Source organism: Eschrichtius robustus, chromosome 3 (assembly GCF_028021215.1).
Source record: "Eschrichtius robustus isolate mEscRob2 chromosome 3, mEscRob2.pri, whole genome shotgun sequence".
Lineage (NCBI taxonomy): Eukaryota > Metazoa > Chordata > Mammalia > Artiodactyla > Eschrichtiidae > Eschrichtius > Eschrichtius robustus.
Genome location: NC_090826.1, coordinates 90,999,919 through 91,022,981, shown reverse-complemented (window position 1 = coordinate 91,022,981; position 23,063 = coordinate 90,999,919). Strand labels below are relative to the sequence as shown.

The following is a 23,063-nucleotide window of genomic DNA, read 5'->3' as shown; positions in this document are numbered from 1 at the left end:
AAATAATTAACATACTGTGAGAGGTATACCTGTTATCATTAAAAATGTTATTACAATGATCATTTCTCTTCGTTTATCCATTCTCACCTGAGAATATCTCTGCCTATACTTATTATACATGTTTTGAAAATTGAACTTGGTGCTTAATGGTTTCTGAGTAGGATGAATAATCCATAATGCAGTCTACAGAAGCAATCTATTTCTACTAAGTATCTAAAACATAAGAACCTCACAGAGTTGTTTACTTTAAGTACTTAGTTAATGGCTTCATTTATTTTTTCAGTCATGACAAAGACAGCATCCTTTACTGAAAGTGATAACATAGTAGATGTGCTCTCTAGTGTTTAATAAACATTATGCTGCCAAGAGGGTATTTAAGAAAACCTACTGGGAAAAATTTGTCCGGATGACTTCTAAAATTGAGCATTGCACCTTGTTTCCTTTACTTGAAGCAACTGGGAAGTAAAATGCCATTGTTTATAAGTTTGTATTTCTTTCACATTCTTGTCAGTTAGAAACTCAGACCACCACTAGAGGACACTATCTATCTCTGGTATCCAACTCTCAGTGCCCAAGAAATTGTATTAGAAACACATCACCAAAAAGAGGGAAAAATATTCATTTGTCAAGTACTGAGGAACTAACATTTTTACAAAAATAAAAATACAAACCAATATGAATATGCTTTTTGAGAAGAAAGATGTTAATGAAATTTAAACGTAAAATATTCAGATTACAGTTGCACAATTTTCTCCTGGTCTCATTTATAGCTATAGATATGCTAAAAAAGATATATACACATTCTACCATATATGAAGTCAATAGAACATCAAAATAAGATATCTAATGAAGATATAAGAAAATTGCCTAACATGTATTTAGACTGTAAATAATTCAAGAAATATTTATGATGTTCAATGTTTAATATTTGTGATTTCAGGGACCACCTGGAAAGGATGGCCTGCCAGGACACCCTGGGCAACGTGGAGAGACTGTAAGTGACCCCAGTCTTCTGATTCAAATTTTCTATCTCAAGCACTTCATCATTTCACAGAAAGACACTTTATTATTAACAAGTCAATTACCAGGTTAAGGGCAATGGTGAAATTAATTCCATTTAATCTTTTAAAAATATATTTGAAATACATAAATAGACCTGTTTGTATCTAAACATTTAAATAAATATACTTGAGGACGTGGTTGTTACTTGATTTTCCTTATTTTCAATAATAGCACTTTAGGGATAAGTTGATGGAAAAGAACTCGTTGTCTTTTGGATACCTCCACAAGGTTGTCAGCCTTGACCCTTTCACATAAGTCTTTGTTACAGTTATATTCCACGCTACCCTTTCACCCTTCCACTCTCTAAAAGAGACACATTACAATAAACTGTGCAGATAATATATTCTTCTATCCAGAATTAAGGGATGAAATATTTCCTGCTGTTGGAACTGTAAGGCTGTAATTGGTCTAGAACTATGTCAAATGCATTCTCTCCTCTCAAGTAGGAAAATGGAAATGGAAAAAAAATGTAACTTAAATTATGGGGAACATAACATTAAATACATTCTCTGAACAACTTATGTGTATAACAGAGATGGACAGCGGGGAAACTGGCAGCTCAACTATGGTTTAAGAATCCTGGCGGTTTTGTTTATTTATTCTGCCACTGTTAACAAAACTTTGTATCTGGCTCTTGCAGTGGGATGGTAGTCTAATAAGAAATCACCATGGATTAGCATGTTTCCTTGGAATCAATTCTTGGTTCCTAACATTGATTAATTTTATCCAGATTTCTTAAGGAAACCACAGCACAGACTACCTTTGACTGTGTGGCTCAAAATTACCTTAGGGTATTCTGCCAGCATGAACACATATTTGGGGTTCAATAGAAATACCGGATAACAGATCTGAAAACATGATGATTTTCTACATAGGATAAACAATCTGGCAGCAACAGCCAATTCCTGTTCTGCTCACCAAGTGACAATTCTTAGTGTAATGACTTCTTAGTTTTAGTCAGATTGTAAGCTTCAAAGTCTTGGATTACAAAAGCAAAATCAAGAATGATTTTAGTGAGACCAAAGAGTAAAATTGTTTGGGTTTCCTCTTGAGAAAGACATCTCCATGATGAGCAAGAAATAAACTCTCTAAAGGATAATCCACATTCAAATTTGCAAATGCATTCTCATTCAAATATTTCAGTCAATCATTTTTAACTAAGTCATGGTATAGCTTCTTGGGAATACCTCTCAAATATTTCCAAAATGTCTTTTGAGGAAGGGGTACCTAGAGAATTATCATTATAAAATCCCTTTTGACTTTAATTTAATCAAGAGCTTCTGCTTCTATCCAAAGTAACCATTATTATATATAACATTTAAAGTTAAAGTGGAAAACTAGCACATTAACTAATGTTTCTAGGACGGATATTCTCATCTAGTAGTTTCTTGTAAACAACAACTAGAATTATGTCTGGAAAATTGTATTCCTGATTTCAAATCCACTTTAAGAACAATAGTGAGTCACCCTATCACCAGGAACCTTTCTTTCTCACCTTGTTCTGTGTTGACTGTGATTCAAAAGATTGTCTTGTCCAAGAGTCAGAATCTAGGGCATCTATATTTTGATATATATGTTTCCTTTTTTTAAAGAAGAAAGTATTTTATTATATTTGAGATTTGTCCCCATTCAGAAATCCTTGAATTGAAGGTTCATTCTGACATCTTACAATTTAAAGCTTTTTAAGACCACTAGGAATAATTAGAGATAGTCTTTATTATACTGAAACAACGCACGTTTGTCTCAGAAACACAGTGCCAAATCATGCTTTGACTGTAGAGGTGATCAGAATAGGAATTCCATTTTTATTACTCATGTATCAAATTAACTTCTGTTTTTTGGGATTTTGAAAAACATAATTTAACTTATTATCCTAAAATTAAATGACAAGGAAAGTCTTATTACATGACAGTATTAGAATAATCACACTCCATTCTGATCTATAAAAGTTTTCTTGTACATAGTTCATTTGTAAGATCCTCAGTGTCAGATTTATTAGATACTTGCGAAACTCTGAATGTTTTGAATGAGCAGGCGTATGGTCAATGCTGTTTTCCAGCTCCTTCCAAATCTGTTTCTCACTCAGAGGTACTAGCACCCTTTTAGAACATATGAGTACAAGTCTGGGTGGCAAATTTTTCACAGAATTTCCTCAGTTAAGCATTTATTTTTAATCAGTTAATTTTCATAATTAATTATTACTGTGATCAATTTCATGTGCTATTCTTGCTCTCACAGTTACTAAGGAAAAAACTTTATAAGACTAATTTTTTAAAGTCCTGATTGCACTTACATCTTTATGTCAAACTCTGTGATTAGAAATTGGGCCAAAGGCGATCCAGACAGAGGGAACAGATTATACAAACATGTGGTGCATGGCTGTTTAGGGAAAGTTGAGATTGTGTAGACTTGGTAATGGATATTTCATGACATATGCTTAGCAATGAGTTGAATAGATTTGCTTTTGTGGCGTGATAACAAGTGGACAGGTGAGTGAACCTGACTTGAAAAACTGTAGTGGTCAAGGAAAGTGGCAAGTATAGTTCAAATAAGACAGGTCTACTCGACAAGAGAGAGGAAGCTGGATTTGCGAGTTTCTGAGATGACATGGTAGGATTAAATGACTGAGCTTGAGGACCTGAGGAAAGTCTGGGATCTGAAGTCACTTTGTTAATAAAGGGAGAGAACAGAGGTGGAAAATCAAAGGAGAGGATTCACTTAGTGTGAACAATTTTGAGAATGTTAAGCTGAGGAAAAAGCATAAGAAGACATTGATAACAATTGTGATCATGGAAGTTATTGAGATCATCTAAGGAGTAGCTAGCATGTGGGACTAAATGCTGTAAACAAATGATAAGAGTAACAGCACTAAGAGCTGTTAGCTCTCAGTGAAAAAGAAAAACAAAATATTATGTATATATATGATTACATATGTGGGTACAAATTTCCACACTACTGAGTTCCTGAAAAGTTAAAATTAAGCAGTCAAGCTAAGTAAATGCTATAATATATTTCCCTTGAATTGATTCACTTTGCTGTTGCTGTTGATAACTCAAGTGGAAACCTGATGGTCTTAAGAATTAATGTATTTTTTTAATAGATCTTTATTGGAGTATAATTGCTTCACAATACTGTGTTAATTTCTGTTGTACACCAAAGTGAATCACCCATATGCGTACATATGTCCCCATATCTCCTCCCTCTTGAGCCTCCCTCCCACCCTCCCTATCCCACCCCTCTAGGTCATCACAAAGCACTGAGCTGATCTCCCTGTGCTATGCTGCTGCTTCCCACATGTCGATGCTACTCTCACTTCGCCCCAGCTTCCCCCTCTCACCCCATGTCCTCAAGTCCAAAAAAAAAAAAAAAGAATTAATGTATTTTAAAAATAGGAGAAATTTGTTTTCTTTCCCCATGGCATCAATTAAAATAATTACAAATACAGATTATTTTCCTTTTTCCTGCTTTTAAGTTTTGTTTTTATAAAAAATGTAATCACAATTATCTGGAAGTTCATGATACAAGTGTGGGGCTAGTTTCTGCTCTTTGCTTTCTAACTTTCTTATTTCCAATCAGATGTTATAATGAATAAAACTTTTGCAAATACTATTTGCTTTAATTCAGTTCTTTGGCAGGTTTTTCTGTCAGTGTTTTGAATCTTTATCCAACTGTTAAGTGTCAATTAACTCACATGAGAAGGAAATTTGCTAATCATAATACAGTCATGCAGAATGAATAACCCAGGAGTCTAGAGAAATATAGATACCAGAATATAAGCCCAAAGGCTTTGTTTAGTGAGTGCATGTGCTCACACCTACTGGATTTTATTCTAATGACTGCATTATATGCAAGGTACATTTGTAAGTATATTCTTTTGGGTTTTAAGAAGGAACACTGATAAAATGTTGAAATAATGACAAAGCATGTAAAGCTTTCTTTTTATAAATTTATTTTTATATCTTTTTAATTTTATGAGATTGTTGGAATGCAGGAAAAAGAAATGTATTAATATCACAGACTGTAGATTTATCTCTGTATAAAGAACCAGTGGACTGTTTCAAAGAATGTCTAAATCCTCATTTATTTCATCCATAAACGTTTCTCGATTAAAATTTCTATGTTGTCTGACACAGTGAAAGAGGGCTAAGAACACATTTTTGCTCCAGCTTCATTCCATTTTCTTGTTTTCTTTTTTAAGCTTATTGAAAGTAATCATAGGACTACAGTGTACAATAGTAAAGATGTTAAATTTTAAATATAAAAAGAACTGGAATGTAATAATTCATAGGCATTTAAAAATAAGTATTTTTAGCCAAAAGATGACTTTCTTTTAATGTGAATTATTCAACTATCTCAGAGAATTTTAATTTATGCTTCGTGTCCTGGATAGCTTTTATAGATTTTTTTTTTTTTTACCTTAGGGGTTTCAAGGCAAGACCGGCCCTCCTGGGCCAGGGGGTGTTGTTGGACCACAGGTACGTTCCATTTACTTTATTTTCCTAACAAGATTTATTTTCTTGTTTATATTTTCACCTTTGCTAAGTTGTGTAAAATTTGCTCATTTTATTGTGAAAAGTTTTTAATTGAAATTTATGTATTTTTATACTTTGGATGGCATTTAAATATATAATTTGCCTACATCAAATGAACTTCAGCAAACCATCAGTTAGCTAAAGCGATTTTTCAATTGCCTGAATGAATAAAAGAAAAAAATAAAATAAATGACAATAAGTCAGAAAGTTCACAATGAAGGTGACATGAAAGCCTGGTCCTGGCATCATCTGCTAAAAACACCACATAATTTTTAAATAGATTGGCCATCATCTTTTTCAGGGATTTCAAATTATAAAATGACTTTAGTTTTCTGAGTAAAAATTAGATTTAGAGGTATAATATATTAGAAATATAAAGCTTCTAACACAATTCTTCTAAAATGTTAATATTTGCATTATATTACATGTTTCTTAAAATTTTTGTCTTCATAACAATGATTTCCATCAGTGATAAAATATTAGTGTGTAATCTTTGAGTATATAGAAATAATGGCAAAGACAAGTAGCTTTTTCAAGGGAGGTGGCAGAAAGAATCTCAAAAATGGATGCAGTATCCTGAATTATAGTATTAACTACTTATAGAAAATAATTCACGGGGATAGAAAACAATGTTTTTATTCTGGTGTAGCGTATTGAATGGACAAGACACATCTAGTTTACTCAGCTGGAATTTTACCCCTGCTAATAACAAATTATAGCAAAAGAGCAGTTGATTGAGTGTTTTAATTATTTAATTGCTTTAAGTAGTCTTTTCTCAGCCTACAATTAGTTCTTAATACTTTGTAACTCAAACACACATCACACACACACAGAGAAACAAAAACTGCGTCTTCTTTCTAGGAATACGTGTGATAGAAGCAAAAACGAAGAATTCTTGGATTGGTTGATCCCTTTTATTTCAGAGATCACTTTGAAGCCAAGGGAATTTCTGTTTGCTACTTTATAAAGAAGAAAACAGTGTGCATGATGCTCTTTTTGCAGACCTCTGTGTGTGTGCTGAGCCTTCCTTTTGACTGCTTATCAGTTTTAATTTTTTAAAAACCCTCTAAATAATTGTTTTCTTCTTTATTCCAAACAACTTCACAACAATTTTCTGTGGAAAAATCTAACTGAAAGAATGATTCCTATTATGTTATTCATCTATGAACAGAAATAGAATTAAGGCCCCAACTAGAATGTAAACATATTGGGGCTTAACTGAACATTTCAGGTTCTCACGATTTTGAAAATTCATCTCTGCCTAATGCAGACATCTGGTTTCTGAGCCCCGTGTTCTTTTTTGTCTCCCTACTTTAAGGCATAAAAATAACAGGTGTGTTATTGAATATGCATCTTCATTGGATTATTTTTCTTTATTGGTCCTTTTAAGAAAGAAAATTCTATAGCCTATTTCAAATGTAACCATATTTTCATGTTAGGACAAAGGAAGTGATTTAATAGGAGCAATATTGATTGCAATGCTTGATACTCTTTTTTTTGTGAGGTCATGTGAATCACCACTCATTTTTGTCTCAGTGGTGATAGCCATTAAATTAGGATCAGTTCTACATTCCTTACTATTGAAATTCTGATCAGATGTTTAAGGAAAAATTCCTTTGGGGAGAAATGTTTATGCATTAATGATAAGTTGGGGACCTTCAGCAATACATAGTTAAAGGAATTTAAACTTAGAAATGTACACTCAAATTCGGGATAGATGTTTTTTTTTATCCAAGACCAAAAAAGTAAGAATCTGTTGCATTTTTAGAAAAGTAACAGAGAATGATATTCCATAAGCAACTTCAGTAACACATTCCACTGTTTAACAATCTTAGCATTTGGAAACTTTCCCTTTATATATCTTTAACTTAAATCCTTCATTTTGCTTTTTTCTAAGTGGTGATAGAGAGCATCTGGTCACCATTCTCTATTTACACTTGACATAGCACCACAAACCAGCACCACTCAAGGGACACATAAGTGACCTGACATTTTTCACTTTGGCATTTGCAGCAGTTTAAGGCAGTGGGCTATTTGTTATAGTCTTTGGCAGAAAGGAACTGCCAACCCAAACTCATGATCTTCAGGGTCCCCCTGCCACATTGTCTAGACTTTGTCAAATGAACGTAGATTAACAATTGGAAGGTCTGCAATCATGGAAACTCCAAGGAGAACTACTTTGGTTGTTTGGGTTCCAGGGGACATGAGCTTATTATCAAGCAGTGATTCATTGAGTAGTTACCAATGTGGTACCAGTGCCTCTTTTACTCCTAAACTCATTTGACACCTAATATAAAAAGAGGGGAGGGTATGAAATTATAGTGAAAAAACAGTTTTTAACAATACTTGGCCTCACTCTGAAACAATCTGGTATTAAATAAAGAAAACAGCTCTTTGAATTTCTCTATATATTTCCCTTATACACTCAGATTTTAATAAAGATTACACATAATCTTTCAGACTTCTACCAGGTAGTTTACTTTCAGTGCTTTATATGCAGTTTTGTAGGACATCATGAAAATAATTGAAAATGATATACCTTTGTGAAACGGAGTGATATTTGTTTTGGGTTTGTGTTATCTTTGCCAAAAATAAAAGAGCAATCTAATGAAGATTGTTTATCCAATTTAGGGACCAACTGGTGAGACTGGTCCCATAGGTGAACGTGGACATCCTGGTCCTCCTGGCCCTCCTGGGGAGCAAGGTCTTCCCGGTGCTGCAGGAAAAGAAGGTGCCAAGGTACACCATGCTCAAGGAATTTTCTTGGCTGAAAATATCCATTTACTTTTTACTGTAGCTTCTCATTACTTGTCCATAGATTCTCTAAATGTTGGTGTAGTATTTAAATGAATGTCAGAAAGATATGTCAGTAAAATATTCAGTTTATTGTATCTCAAGGCATGACTGAGCAATATATAAGAACAGTTAGTTCTATTGACCATAAAACCATCCATTTATATACACTCAACTGTGGATAGTAGTTCATTTTAATGTATAGGACATTCCACTCAATACTCTCATCATTAAATGGTATTCAGGCTCTACTCACAGTAGTTTAGAGGTAATTACAATTTTGTTTCTGGAAACATGTAGAGTTTACTCTCTATGATGGATGTATATTATATTCTTTAGGGTGACCCAGGTCCTCAAGGTGTCTCAGGGAAAGACGGACCAGCAGGACTACGTGGTTTCCCAGGTGAAAGAGGACTTTCTGGAGCTCAGGTATAATTAACATATTAATAAAGTATGTGAATAAAATTGCGTATTAGAAGCATTGTTTTAGGTCTCAACTAAATAAAGATTCTTGAGTAATTAAAGGGAAATATGTAAGCATATGCATTGGTTGTCATAATACGTATAGCAATATACATTAGTGTCTGGAAACACTTCCTAATATTCTCATTTTATCAGTCATACATCTCCTCCTGTTTATATTCAATTCACATCAATTCATTTTCTTTGCTTTTCACTTTTCCCAGGGTGCACCTGGACTGAAAGGAGGAGAAGGTCCCCAGGGCCCACCAGGTCCAGTTGTAAGTGTGATTATAATAAATAGCCATGCTATCCATGTTTGCAAATTACAGCTCTTCTTTCATTACTCTCATGCTGTGATCCCACAGTGTGTGGAAGAGAAAATAAACTCATGTCAATCAAATCAGTCAATGCCTGGTTTCTACCAGTTGCATGCTCTAATGAGTGCAGAAACAAAAGAGTTTAGATGATTGAAAATATTTATTTTACCACTGCTGTCAGGAGGTAAAAGGAGCTATCTTGCTTCTTACAATACCTGAGGAAGTAAATCATAATTTGTCTGATTCTGAGTACTTGATGAGACTTGAATTTTATCAATGCTCATTAAAAAAATCCCTTTAAGTGTGAAAGGCATATATCCATTTTGTATATTATCTAGATTGCTTTATTTAGTCAATGTAACCTTATGAAATAATCGGTGAATGAGTAAATATCAGATTTTTATTTTCTTGTGATACATATAACCCCCCAGAAAGCATTAGAATACAGCCTTCATTTTTTTCCATTAATTTACCTTCATTCTTAGCTGTACTGTATGAGGTTACCAATAAGAGCCAAACTACCAATTTTAGCAGTTTCTTCTCATTCTCCATTTTATTTCACCAATCTAAAAAGCTGAAAGTTGCCTTAACTTGCATCTCAACTTCTTTATATAACATATTGAAGTCATACTAGTTCCACCTCCAAAATATTTCTTTAATTTGTCCCCTTTTCTTCATTTCCACTACCACCACATTTGTTCAGACTTTTTCCTTTCTCTCTTTGCTTAATAGTGTCTTATCTCCTTGACTCTCTTTCTTACCGTCTTCTGTTAGTTTTGCCCACTGATTGTAGAATTATAGCTTAATACACAACCTTAACTCTTCCATTCCTCTGCTTATACATATCTCATGGTTCCATGCTGTCTTTGGAAACCAAACTCCTTATAAGTTTCTTAAAAATTTGATCCCAATCACTATAGTCTATTTTATTTTTCTTAAGGCCTACATTCTAATTCTACCCAATTTAATGCACTGAATTTCTTGTTTATCATACTACCACAATCTTTATACTTTGCAGAGAATATACTTTATACTTTTCTTCTTCTTCCAGGAAACCCCATTTTTCCTTTCTCTATTTGAAAAAAATCCTACTCATCCATAGAGATCAAGCTTAAATGTTAAAAAATCTCTATAAGGTCATCTTTGGACAATTTGCTTCCATTTCATATATTAATGAAATTCTCCACTCTCTGTGCTCTTTGTTATGATTTGCATTTTAGAAATTGCATTGGAATATATTTGGTTGTCTCTTTTATTAGACTGTGAGTTCCTTATGTTACTTTGGTTACATTCACAGCACAGTGCTGTCAATATAATCATTCCATATCTACTTATTTAAATTTATCATACATCCTGATATTGGAGTAAAGTGTATATAGCATAAATAATACTGAGAACATAGCAATATAACCTTTGGCAGATTGATTAACATTATATTTAATCTGTAGATCTTACAAATGTCATTACAATGATTATGGTGGGTATGGATATCTGATAAGGATTTTTTAAAAAGAAAAATAAGACTTTTCAATAACTATATTTGATATTCATAAAATTATATAGAACATTTTAAGATATCCAGATAAGTTAGTGGTGGTACCACGAGTAGGAAAAATAGTTGAATAAGACAGAAGTGCTTATTTGAGCATAGATAGAATCTTCAAAATTTTCAGTGCAATACAATCTATTTATCCAGAACTTCAGGTTCTAAAGTGAATTTTATTTTGGAATATGGATGCATTTTTTAAGATCAATGGTTATTGCATCTGTGAAACCTGAATCATGAGCACAATATTTAAATTGTTTAAAGTTATTTTTCAGGACCCAAGCAAACAATGTTATCTGAGGTCTTTGGACAGTTGAAATCAATATATTTGTAGGGTGAATAATATGCCCAGGAGATAGAGATATACTTTAATAGAATATTAGTCAACAATTTTCCGGTTACATGTGAAAGAACGTAGTAAATATGATCAGAAAGATCTAATATTTATTCATTTAGCATCAAGAACCGTTTATTTGGCAATTACTACTTACTTCCCTGTATACAATTAAGCTCCACAGAAGATATACCTTTAAAAGACTTAAAATAAGGGAAACAATTTTGAAAAGAAACACGCCAAAGACGAAATAGCACTATAAGACAGTCAGTGATTAAATGCCTAATGATATACAAACAACAAATATTAATTATTCAAGGGCAGGGGAAGAGAAGAGAAATCAGTAAAAGGGTCATGCAGGAGGTGGCCCTTGAACTTGGCTTCAAAGAGTATAGAGGATTACAAAATCATTAAGATCTAGAGAATGATACTAGGAAAGAGATAAGGTGTTTAGGGAACATCTGGTCTTACCAAAGTGTGGCACCTTGAGAGAGGGACTAAAGTGTGATGAATTCTTGCTAGGATCCAGGTACTCTGCTATGTATTTACATAATATAATGCTAAAGCAGGAAAAAAATATAATATGCCATATGATTATTGAAGCTCTAAAATGCCAAGTTGAAGTAATTTGCAGATTTGAAGTTTTTGGCGTAAATGGAGTAAAAAAAAATTAAAGTTTTTGGAACAAACAAATTTAATAAAGTTTTAGGGAAAAAGTTATCATTAGTGTGTAATATATAGCAGAGATGGGAGAGACTCACTGAGCATAAAAGTTCAGTGATCAATGTCATAATATGAGTGAGCCAATGATAGTGCAGTGGGAAGTCAAAGGCCAGTGCAGATGGAGCAAACACTAGGAAGGCAGGGTAGTAGGATTTATTACTAAGATTGGATATGGGCAGTGAGGAAAGATGAAAACTGAATGATGACTTCAAGCTTGTATCCTTGGGGGAATGACAATTTAGTGATGCCTGGTCAGTTTTACCTGGTCAGGAACAACGACAAACACAAAACACTCTCACACGAAAGCTCAAAGCCTCTTAGTAGTCACAAAAGATTTTAAAAGGCTTTTATACTTTGCTAATAGAAATGCTCCACAGATGCTGACCGTGAGTTTATTTATTTGGAATTAGAATCTATTCTTACAATAAATTAACATACCCAATTCAGTAGGCATCAACCAATTAAAATTCTTCCTCAAAGTTGTTGGAAAAGGAACCACTAAAAGGAAAGACATCATCCACATTTATTAGTTCTTTATGCTATTACTGTAATTGCTGTAAAATATAATAAAGAGGTTCATGATGATGACTCCTACTCCATAACAAGTGCTAAACAAGCCTCAGTTTACTCCAGTTAAAGCAATTACATGCATGTGAAACTTGATTTTGAAACTTTTTAATTCCAAATTACCAAGATTAAAACAAAAGTTGTTGATTTTCTAGATGTAAACTTTAATTTATTCAGAAAATTTGTTCACGTTAATTCTCATTTTTTGAGGTTAAAGACTTAGGGGGATTATCTTGCAATTGATAGTAAAAACAAAGAATAAGGAGTGCTGACTTCTTTGGCAAGAAAGATAACATGTTCTATTTTGCAATGTTGATCAAAGACGTGACATCGAAATATCAGAGGAAAATATCTGGTCAGTTGATAAGAGATAATGAAATTGTAATGCATAGGGATAAAGGTGTAAGAGTATCCTGTAGAACTCCTGAGTTTGTATCAATCTCATATTAACTTTACCTTAGGGATATTGACCAAGTATTGATAAGTGCAGGACTAAAATTTACAGGAACAGAGAGGGATAGAGATTCAGCACTTATGCATACTCAGGAAAAAATATTAAAGTGATGAGTTCTCTAAGGAAAAAATGTAAAGAGAGATGTGGATGGTAAAGGAAGTAGAAAAGGGAAAGGAAATTATTGAGTATTTATTCTTTCAACTCATGCTAAGAACTTTATAATTGTTATCTTATTTGATTCCTGCAACCTGGCCCAGTAGATATTATCTTTCCATTTTTAAAGGCAAGGGATCTGAGACTTAGAGAAGGTAAACAACTTGCCCAAGTTCATAGTCCTTTGAAAGCGAAACGCCACAGCACATTACATAGACCCATTTCCAGATATGTGTATCTCTTACTCCGTAAACATTGGCCTAACATTCTTTCTCTCTCCCTCTCTCTCTGTCTCTCTCAGTTGCAGTTGTCCAAGTCCTCTTCATCCTTCTCTATTTTGGTGAAAAATTTGTCAAAAGGAAAAGAGTTAGAGGAGCTAATATTACAGCTAACTAGGCTTTAATATTCCTATATGTGCTCTTTATAATCATTCTTAACTTGAATGAATCAAAGATTAAACTGCTTAAACGGATGTACAAGTTGAATCCTTAATGACCATAAATATTTTCCAGTATACTATTGAATCCTTAACTTTTTTCCTTAGAATACAATTCTTAAGGAGAGTAGTTGTGCTGTCTTTCTGGAATATGAGAGAAATAATAAATTCCCTCATTGCATAGGACGTCAATGAACTAAAACTAAAAGCAGGGTTTTTATCAACAGTTCTTGCTCACAGTGAGATTTGTAAAGTGTGTACATGTCACAGTTACGCACGTCAAACACTATACCCTTTCAATATATTCTGGCCCATGCAAAGCAAAATATATTTAATAGTCATCCATCTATACCTGTGTGCATGTATTCATTTATAAATATATTTAACATCTATTCTTTTTATTCATAATCTATTCAGTTGGAAACATAGGCCAGACTGTTTGTATCACGTTGTTATGACAGCCTACAGAAGTGGGTTTATTGAACTCTGATAAGTCTAGCTATGATGCCATTGGCTTGTATTTAGAAAAACTATAATGTGCAGAGTTGTATCAACCAAAAGTATCTATTTGAGGATATAGGAGATTTGTATGCAAGGCTCCTATTATGAGTATCCTCAGAAGAAATCTCTTACTAATAATAGCATTAGAAATGTTTGTAGTTTCTTGAGCAGTCAGCTGGGTTTCTTTTTTCTTTTAACTGTTATGAAAATTAAATTTTTCTTTTTATTTTGGCTTACGGAAATAATGGAGTCAAATTTGGGACACAGTAGAGAAGATAACTCCTTGCTTTATGACTGTTTTTGTAACTTTTTGCGTTCAAATCTATACAAAAAGTACATATAATGTACTTTAATATTATCTGCTTTATTTTATTAGAGTTACTTTTTAAAAATGCTGTACAAGACCCATTGCATTGACTTCATAAACCATCAATGGATCATGACCTGCATTTGGGAAAAGCCTTGGTCTCTAGTATGCATTTTTAGATTACTAATATTGTTAGTCCTATTTTTTGCCAATAAAAAAGTTACTTGCTTATTTATATTTCTTACCTAACATTTCTTATTTATATTATCTTGTATTTATGTCTTCCCTGTAAGCTGCTGTAAGTCTTTTCTTATGGAAAACTATAATTAAATAAATATCTGAATACGCCAGACAATCTGTTAAGCTGGAGTTCTATAGATTCATTAAATGGACATTTCCTGCATAGAGCTTATGGTTTACTGAGCATGATGGATGTGGAATAGATAAAATAACATAGTAAATAATGAGTAATATATTAAAAGATAGAACAAAGAAGTCGAAGTGAAAACAATGTTTTTTCCCTAAAGGAATTATGTTGGAGTTAAAGATATAAGTAAAAATCAATTTGATCTATGAAAAGCAAGTTTTTTATGGGCTAGACTTAGTCTTGAAGTGTTCATCAATGTTTAAGTCCTCTTAGCAAAGCATTGGTATCTCAATGTCATAGTTCTCTGAAGGTCGAGCTACTCGGAGTGAATGTATATTGAGAAACAGTTTTTAGTGCTCCTGCTGAAGACAAACAAAGTTATCCCAACAGGATCCTGTGACTTTGGGCTTCTAAAATCTGGCAGAAACCAAGCGCTCTCTGTATGCGTGATGATGTACACAAAAGCTGGTAATAGATGCCCATCAAAGCAGGGCATGTTTTCTCATCTCAGGGGGTTTACTTGCTAAGTGGGTGTCTTGATGCACGCATGCAAGGCAGGAAGAAGCAAGGGGCTGAACAGCAAGAGAGGAAGGCAGTGCAGCGTTTTTCTCATATGTTGAACACAAACTGAGTAAACATTTTATATTTATGTTAACACACAGTATATACAAATATATTATGCAAACGAGTTCTCAGATTGCATTTACCACCTATATTTTCATAAAACAAAATCAAGGAAAATGTATTCCCTAAGTAATCTCTCCCTCGTATGCTTTTTCTGATAAAAAAAAAAAAAGTCCCCTCGGGGACTTCCCTGGCAGTCCAGTGGTTAAGACTCTGCGCTGCCAATGCAGGGGGCATGGATTCGATCCCTGGTCGGGGCACTAAGATCCCACATGCCGCGCGGTGTGGCCAAAAGATAAAATAATAATAATAATAATTTTTAAAAATCCCCTCATTGCCAACAGTTATTTCTCTAAAAATGAGGAGATTTAAAAAAATAAAATAGTGTGCTGGTAAAGGCCCTCTATCCCTACAACCACATTTCTTCCCCCTCCCCAGGAGTGGGAGTTAATATGGAGAACGTATATGGGGAGTGGGCAGACACATAGCTGCTAAAAGGTAAAAGTCCAAGATTTCACAGCTGTGCAACGTATCAGTCTTTATTCCTTTCCTATGACTCCTATATCATGATTGTCCCCTGATGATTCTCTCTTTTCCTCTTTATGTGCTATTATTCTTCCTGTTGTTGTCTCTCCTTTAGGATTTTATATGCCCTTCTTATCATAATTCCTATTTCTTCTAATTTTTTTTCCACTTCCCATTCCAGAGAACCTTCTTTTCACTGGCTTTTTACTTATTTCTCAAACAAGGAACTGGACAAGTTTTTAGAAGGATTACACTTACTAACTGGGTCATATGCTATTCTTTTTAAAGTTAAAGCACACTTTCTCTATTGGAATCCGGTTAGACCTCAGGGGGCTATTATGACATCCAATCAGGATGAATCATGTAGAGAGATGGTGGTGGGATCAGTGACCAAAGACTGAGATATTGTAGGATTTTAACTTACTCATTCAGAATTTATGTTTTAAACTCTGGTCATGCTTGATATTTTATCTGAATTTTCAGCTTACCTGATCTCAAATACATGTAATCTGCAGAGTGAGAATTACCTCAAACTAGTTTCGGCACGAAGGTCAACTTGGCTTTACAAAGAGAGGGGCAGACTTTTTTCTTTTTTTGCTTTCTACTTGTATAGCTCTGTTCATAAGAACTTGTGTTTATGTTTCTTTTCCTCTCTCTAGTGGTCTGCCTTCTAATTGAAAGCTGATGAGATGATTTCTCTGTTTACCCCTTTCCTTTACTTTACAAATGCTTCTCAGAATATGAAACACCCAGTGAACATAACAGAAAATATTTATCTGGAGTTCTCCTGTGTGTGAAGAGTTAGAGAAATAACCACTATTCTCATTGCTTCAAGGAAATAAACTGATGCTATTGACTTGTGTTTTATTACCATTGCAAGGTTTAGGGAAAAGGGCTGCAGAAGAGGATAAAGCTAACATAAACTTAAAGAGAGGTCACTAATTATAAAAATGTAAATTCCTCTCTTTTAAAAATAAGTAAATGTCCAACCTTCAGTTGAAAATAAGTGACCTATAGTGGTTGCTGTTTAGTATTAAAATAACAGAATACTTCATGATATTATGGTTGTTATAATTCCTGTAATTCCATACATACCTTTAGAAAACTTTTAATTTACCATGTGTCCATTGCTATTTAAATCACAAATTGGGGAAATATTTTTATAGGTTTTAGCCTCTTTTTCTCTGAGTTCTTTCCAGTTAAGCACTTTTGATGGTAAAATATTTATCATTGCTATAGAGATGAGTATGTAAACAGTTTAAATTAGGATTAAAAATACTGTTTTGTGGGAAAAGCTCTACTCTTAACAGTATGGCCTTAGATATACCATACACATTCTAGATCTTAATTTTCTCTCCTATAAATTTTCACTTCTGCAATCATTTGACATTGCATATCTACTTTTAAAGTACGTAGCTGTTCATGTACAGTACTCCAACATCTGTTGCATTCATACTTTAGGACAGACTTTAGATGTATCAACACATTAATATCAGAAAAAAACAGAGGGCAAATTATTTCTGTCCCTATATTGTTGGAGAGAAAATAGAGCCAAACAGAAGTTAATCAGTGTGTTCAAGATGGGAAAGCTAGTGGTTTCAGTGCTGAGAAGGAAAAGATCACACATACAGTTGACACATTTACGTAGGGCTTGCTATGTGCCAGTAAGTACTCGGAGGGCTGAAGATCAATTTAAAAAGCAAGCAAAAATTTTACCTTTGTGAGCCTATTATTATCCATTTAACCTATGTTTAAACCCAAACATGTTCATCTTAGATGTAATTGTTCACTTATCTGACAAATATAAAGCCCTCTGTTCTTCACTATAGCCAGTTATAGGACAATGCAATAAATTCTATAACTATAACTGCCTAGCCTTTATGGAAAAAATGCATTTGCAGTGTGAGCTTCTTAAGGGCTGACACCTGCCATAATACATTTTGTATTCCCAGTCAAGGTCGCAAGAGAGTAGAGTCTCACTATATTTTTGTTAAATGTGTAAATGGGTTCTCTTTTTAATATCGGGTTTAAATTTTCATTTTTAATGGAATTTCTTCAGTGATTCAATTGGGATTAAAGGATTCATAAGGCTTACTCTTGAAAGTTGACCTGGGAATATTTAAATAAGATCTGCATGTTGATAACAGCATGTGCTTAATCAGTAGGTATCATCAGAGATTTTCACTTTTCATTTATAGATGTATAAAATAAAATCACTGCAGAACATGCTGCTATCAAAAATATTTAGACTGTTTGAATGTCAGAGAACGACTGTTTGGACAAAGGAGATAAGCATTGCCATTAATTCTTTTAAGTTTTCTCATTTTAGAAAGTGTTCAACCAATATGAGCTTGTTCTGGTAGAAGTGGTCTTAAATGGCTTCTATTTCTTCTACTTATTAAAATTTAGCATAATATGTGTGAATTATAGTGGTACAAACAATCAGGGAATTTTTTCTTCACCGTTTATGAGGTACTCTGTATTGCAGGAAGAAACTTTGTATGAATCAGGGCACATGAGCTAGACACTGGGCCTTATGGCCGCCTTTACCGGAAAAGTAAATAAGTCGTACAGGAATTAAATTATATTGCATTTGTAAAGTACTTAGCACAATAGTTGTTTAGTAGTCTCAATAGTTGGAAAATAATAAATGTTCTTAATATACACATCTGCTTTCTAGTGAATATCCTCTTTTATCATTCTGGTCTCACAGCTGTCAAGCTCAACACAGTCTAAAGTGATATCTTCCTCAGGTAGTCTTTGAAAAGTTGGGGTTTAACTTTAAAACAGGTTCAAAGAGAAAGGTTTCATGGCCTGACATATCAAAATTGCATCTCTTTTTGTATCATCAATTACAAATAAAATATTTCAACACTTAAATTGGACGCTTAGTTTAGATTTGATAACACTAATGGGTAGTAATGCTTTGTGAGATTTTACAAGTAAAATGTTAAAATGAAAATGTAATACATCCACCCTTGTATGCACACTGATCCTCAAGAAATCAGATTTTCAGATAAGTAGAGGTTTATCTTTAGGGATGATAGAGTTTACCTGAATAAAACAGAATCACCCTAGTCACACTGTATATTGTTTTCTGTTTATACTTATAACAAAAAAGAGTGCTTTCACTACTGAACTTTTTCTTTCTCTCTTTTCTGTAATTCAGAATTCTTTGCATTCCTCTCAATTTCAGGGTCTTTGCTCTCCTTCTTCTCCTCCTTTTAATCCTTGTCTTCCTCCTCCGTTCTCTCTCTCTCTTTCTCTCTCACATTGTCCATCTTCGTCCCTCCCCTGCCCTCCTCCTCAGCCTCCAGGCTTCCTTTGTTTCTTTGCTGTCTCTGATAAGTAGAGACAAATCTTTGCATTCCTTCAACTTTTAGGGCTGCATTTCTTGAATGCACTCAGAGGGCTCTATTCTCATTTTTAATTTCTGCATTGGCCTCTGGAATCATTATCCAAAGTCTGCCATCTGGTTAACAGTCACACCACTTGTGGTTGACTCTTTTGCATAAAATATTTTAATATTATTAAATTAAAAATAACATTTTGACAGAGGACAGATGTTTATTATTTAAAAAATACTAACTGAAGTTTTTCCTTTGTAATCTCTTCTTCTTTAGTATTTGAATTATGATTGGTAAAAATTTATTTTTCACAAAACTCTTAATTAATTATTATCCATCTGAACAATTCCTGAGTTTGTTTTTAAAATATATACTCATTATAGCTCAAAAACACCACTTTATGTTTATATCAAGTTCAAGTGTCGTCATTTCTTTAACCATATTTTTGGTAAAGTTTCTTCAGATTATTTCCATCTCCTATCTCCTAAGTTTAAGATACCCTATAATTAAAACAACCATAACCGTGGTTCAATTAGTCCTAAAACAAAGAAAATGAGAAACAAAATCACTTTTCTAATGTTACTCTTAAGTTGTTCACAATAATCTCAAATCTATAGCCTATGCATTCATTTTAATTAATATTCAGACACCTCACAAAATAAAAAAGTACTCTATGTAGCTTGTGAATTTAGCCAGAAATATAATGTCAAGAAATTACATAGTAAATATTCTTGTAATCCTTTGTAATCAAGGAATAGTTCAATAAAATTGAATAGGTACTACATTTAAAGAAATTCCAACTCAGTAGCCCCTGGGAGTCATTGATGTCTTCATTAGAGAGAAGCAATGGTTGGCTTTGTGGAGAAAACACAGGGAGGAGTCCAAGGTCAGGGTTGCTCTTGACTAGTTCCCTGATTATGGGAAAGATAGTTAACTTCTTTGAGCCACAGGTTCCTCATCTTTAAGACTGTCATGCTACAGCTGCACCAAAAACGCAACGGAATCTTTGTGAGAATAAAATGACAAAATGAATGTGAAATTGATTTTTAAATTGTAAAGCACTACATCAATACAAATTGTTGTCATTATCATCGTTCTTATGTTCATATGTAGTTAGTTCTCTAGCTAATAAAAATAGAAATTAGAACAAAGTCAATAATTCATATTTGTATAATAAAATGACTTCTAATTACATAGGGAGGGTAATATTAGAAAATAAATGTGACAGTACTGTATTTTCCAGCTTTTATAAATCATTTCTTTGAGTTTTAAATGATGATGTTATTATTTAGGAAAGATGCTAATAATCATATTTTCTAATATTTCACATTAGTTCAATCCTGAAAGAAAATGATAAATTATAACTTAGCCACCCATCTAGGAATCTAATGCAAAGACAATATTCTTGTTATCTTTCAATAAATAAAATTGGAAATGGTAAATAGGTTATCTTTGACCTTTACATGACTTAGAAATCTACATTTGCATTTCTTTTATTCTTGCTTTAAATAATGTTTTCTTAAATTGTTGATAGAGGTAATTAATATGAAGGCAGTATCTACACTTTTTAAAATTTTACATATTAGGTATTTTTAAAGCAAACTAATTGAAAATATATAGCCTCTATTTTGAAACTCAATTGGACATACCTAGTCAAATGTGAATTATCTGGTTAGTGTTCATAATAAAACCCAATGGTCCCTACAGGATTCTAAGATAAATTTAAGGACTTATTTTCAGGAAAAAGTCCAAGCTCTGGGATAGTGATTATTGAACTTTATTATGTAAAAAATTATATTTGAACCTCAAGGCAATGACAATTTCTGAACTCATTTTTAGGACTTTGAAATTGTGATTCGGCAAGTTTGAGGTAAAATCCAGAAATGACTTTGAAAAATGCTAGTCTAGACAGTGTATCCTGCCAATCCAGAATAATACAGGGAGAAAATTGTATAGGAAGGTACTGTTGGGTTTATGTCTTATAAAGCATTGTGAACAATTGTGAACACTTCAATGAAAAAAGAAAACATCTGTAAAATATTAAAGATATATAATTTTGAAATATTTTTCTTCTTATCAGGATGTCTTAACTTTAGTATCTGTGCTTAATATTGGGGCTAGAATTTAATCTTTTAAATTGTGAGTACTGTTCCCGTCTGAGATCTTAAAATTGTCTAAAAGTGACTTTTATGTTATGTAAACTGTAAGATTTCACAGCTAAATAAGTGATTCTTAAGTGTAACTTTTTCCATCATTAATAACAAAATACCTTTTCTCCCCTGTGCTAGGGCTCACCAGGAGAACGTGGCTCAGCAGGAACAGCTGGCCCAATTGGTTTGCCAGGGCGACCAGGACCGCAGGGTCCTCCTGGTCCAGCTGGAGAGAAAGGTGCTCCTGTAAGTCATTTCACGGAGGAATATATTATACTGTCATCCTGCCCAAGTTATTACTTTGTATTCAAGGATATTAGCTCTTCATAGTCCACTGCATTCTTTCTGCATATGTGCCTGGCATATAAACACACTTCTTTTTGTATTTGTAATACAGAAAATTTCAAATTCATTAAATGAGATGACATATTTCCACATTTTATGAAACCCTAATATCTGTGAGGGAGTTGGATATTATTAATGTGAAAGGCTTCTGATTTTGTTCCTTTTAAAAGATAAAATTGGACTTTTGATTAAAACCATACTTTGCTGCTTTATATTAGAAAAGGGTTCACTTTTCACTCCTCTTGTAGTACAACTTAATTTCCAATCACTTTCATGGTCTGTAAGTGAAACGCATAGAAAGAGGCTGCACTTCTCATGTGATCTGAGTTTTGATCTACAGTGAAAGAGGTGGAAGACATCTGGTCAATTATTTTATCTTATATTTATTTAATAATTATGGATATATTCTGTTCATTAGGTTTAAGTTTCATCATCAAGATTTCTCCCCTAATTTTGTTCCTGTTTTTGACTTAATTATATTAATTTTCTAAAACAACTAAAGCATTCTCTCATCCTCCAAGGTTAAAACACAAACTTGTTCAGTAAATCTATATAAAAATTGCTGACCATTGTATGCAAAAAATACAAGTTCAATACTTTTGTGTGTATGTAAGTTTTGACATATATTATCCAGTTTAAGCCTATAATCTTCAAAATACCTTTTAATCACTAAGGCCTTAGTTTTAGCAAGTTGAGTCAGATTTAGCAAGTTGCTGTCATTGTCCATTGACATTACTGTTTGTGATCTTAAGTATTTCCAAATTAAAGTGACTGTTTTTCTGTAATCTACTACCTTTTAGACACATTTAGAATATTAGAATAGGACCATATCACCTGTGGTTAGAATTTTTTGGTGAAAAAAAAGAAAGCATTTTTAATTGCTGAGAAGTTTTTAAAGCAATATATTTCCAGCTTAGTAAATTTGTTGAAAATTTAGACATTATTTTCTGAGATGTTAAAAGACAACTATAAAAAATTGTTCTTTGGCTCCTTCTTACAATTTCTATAATTTCCAACCAATCTCAGACACTAAAGATTTGTCCATAAAACTTTTATAGTGTACTGTGCACTGGGAGGGCCCTTTCATACAAGTTCATTCAAAAATCCAGGGCACCCGTATATTGGCACAACACAATGAAGAATGTATACAGAGAAAACAGATATGCATTGCTTTGTATACCAATTGAGAATATACTTATTAGAGAAGCCAAGAATCCTCTGAAGATAATAAGTTGAAGGCTGGGTTTTAAATACCTTGACTTTATGAAGAAAAAGTAAAATATTGAAACAAAGACAAGAATATGGAAAAGTATTGAAAATGATAATAAATTACTTTGATGATATAGAGGAGAAATTATTGACAGAGATAAGATTTTCAGAGATAAGATTTGGCCCGAGTTTTGTTGGTGATTGGTGGTATTATGAAGAGGGAGGGAAAGGAGAATGTTCTGCCCACCTGTTCTCTCTGTTATTCCCACCACCAACAAAAACTCCAAGGTGTTCGTTCCACTGTTCTTT

The 23,063-nt window shown here is 33.2% G+C and overlaps 1 protein-coding gene across 2 annotated transcripts in view; it reads left to right on the top strand.

Moving 5' to 3' along the window:
• COL11A1 (collagen type XI alpha 1 chain) overlaps nt 1-23,063 on the top strand; it is a 208,656-nt gene that overhangs the window by 133,006 nt on the left and 52,587 nt on the right. For both annotated transcript variants that reach the window (XM_068540413.1, XM_068540414.1), the window contains exons 37-42: nt 941-994; nt 5,484-5,537; nt 8,226-8,333; nt 8,727-8,816; nt 9,074-9,127; nt 21,339-21,446. In XM_068540413.1, the coding sequence (XP_068396514.1) occupies nt 941-994; nt 5,484-5,537; nt 8,226-8,333; nt 8,727-8,816; nt 9,074-9,127; nt 21,339-21,446 (468 nt within the window). The remainder of the gene's footprint in view (nt 1-940; nt 995-5,483; nt 5,538-8,225; nt 8,334-8,726; nt 8,817-9,073; nt 9,128-21,338; nt 21,447-23,063) is intronic.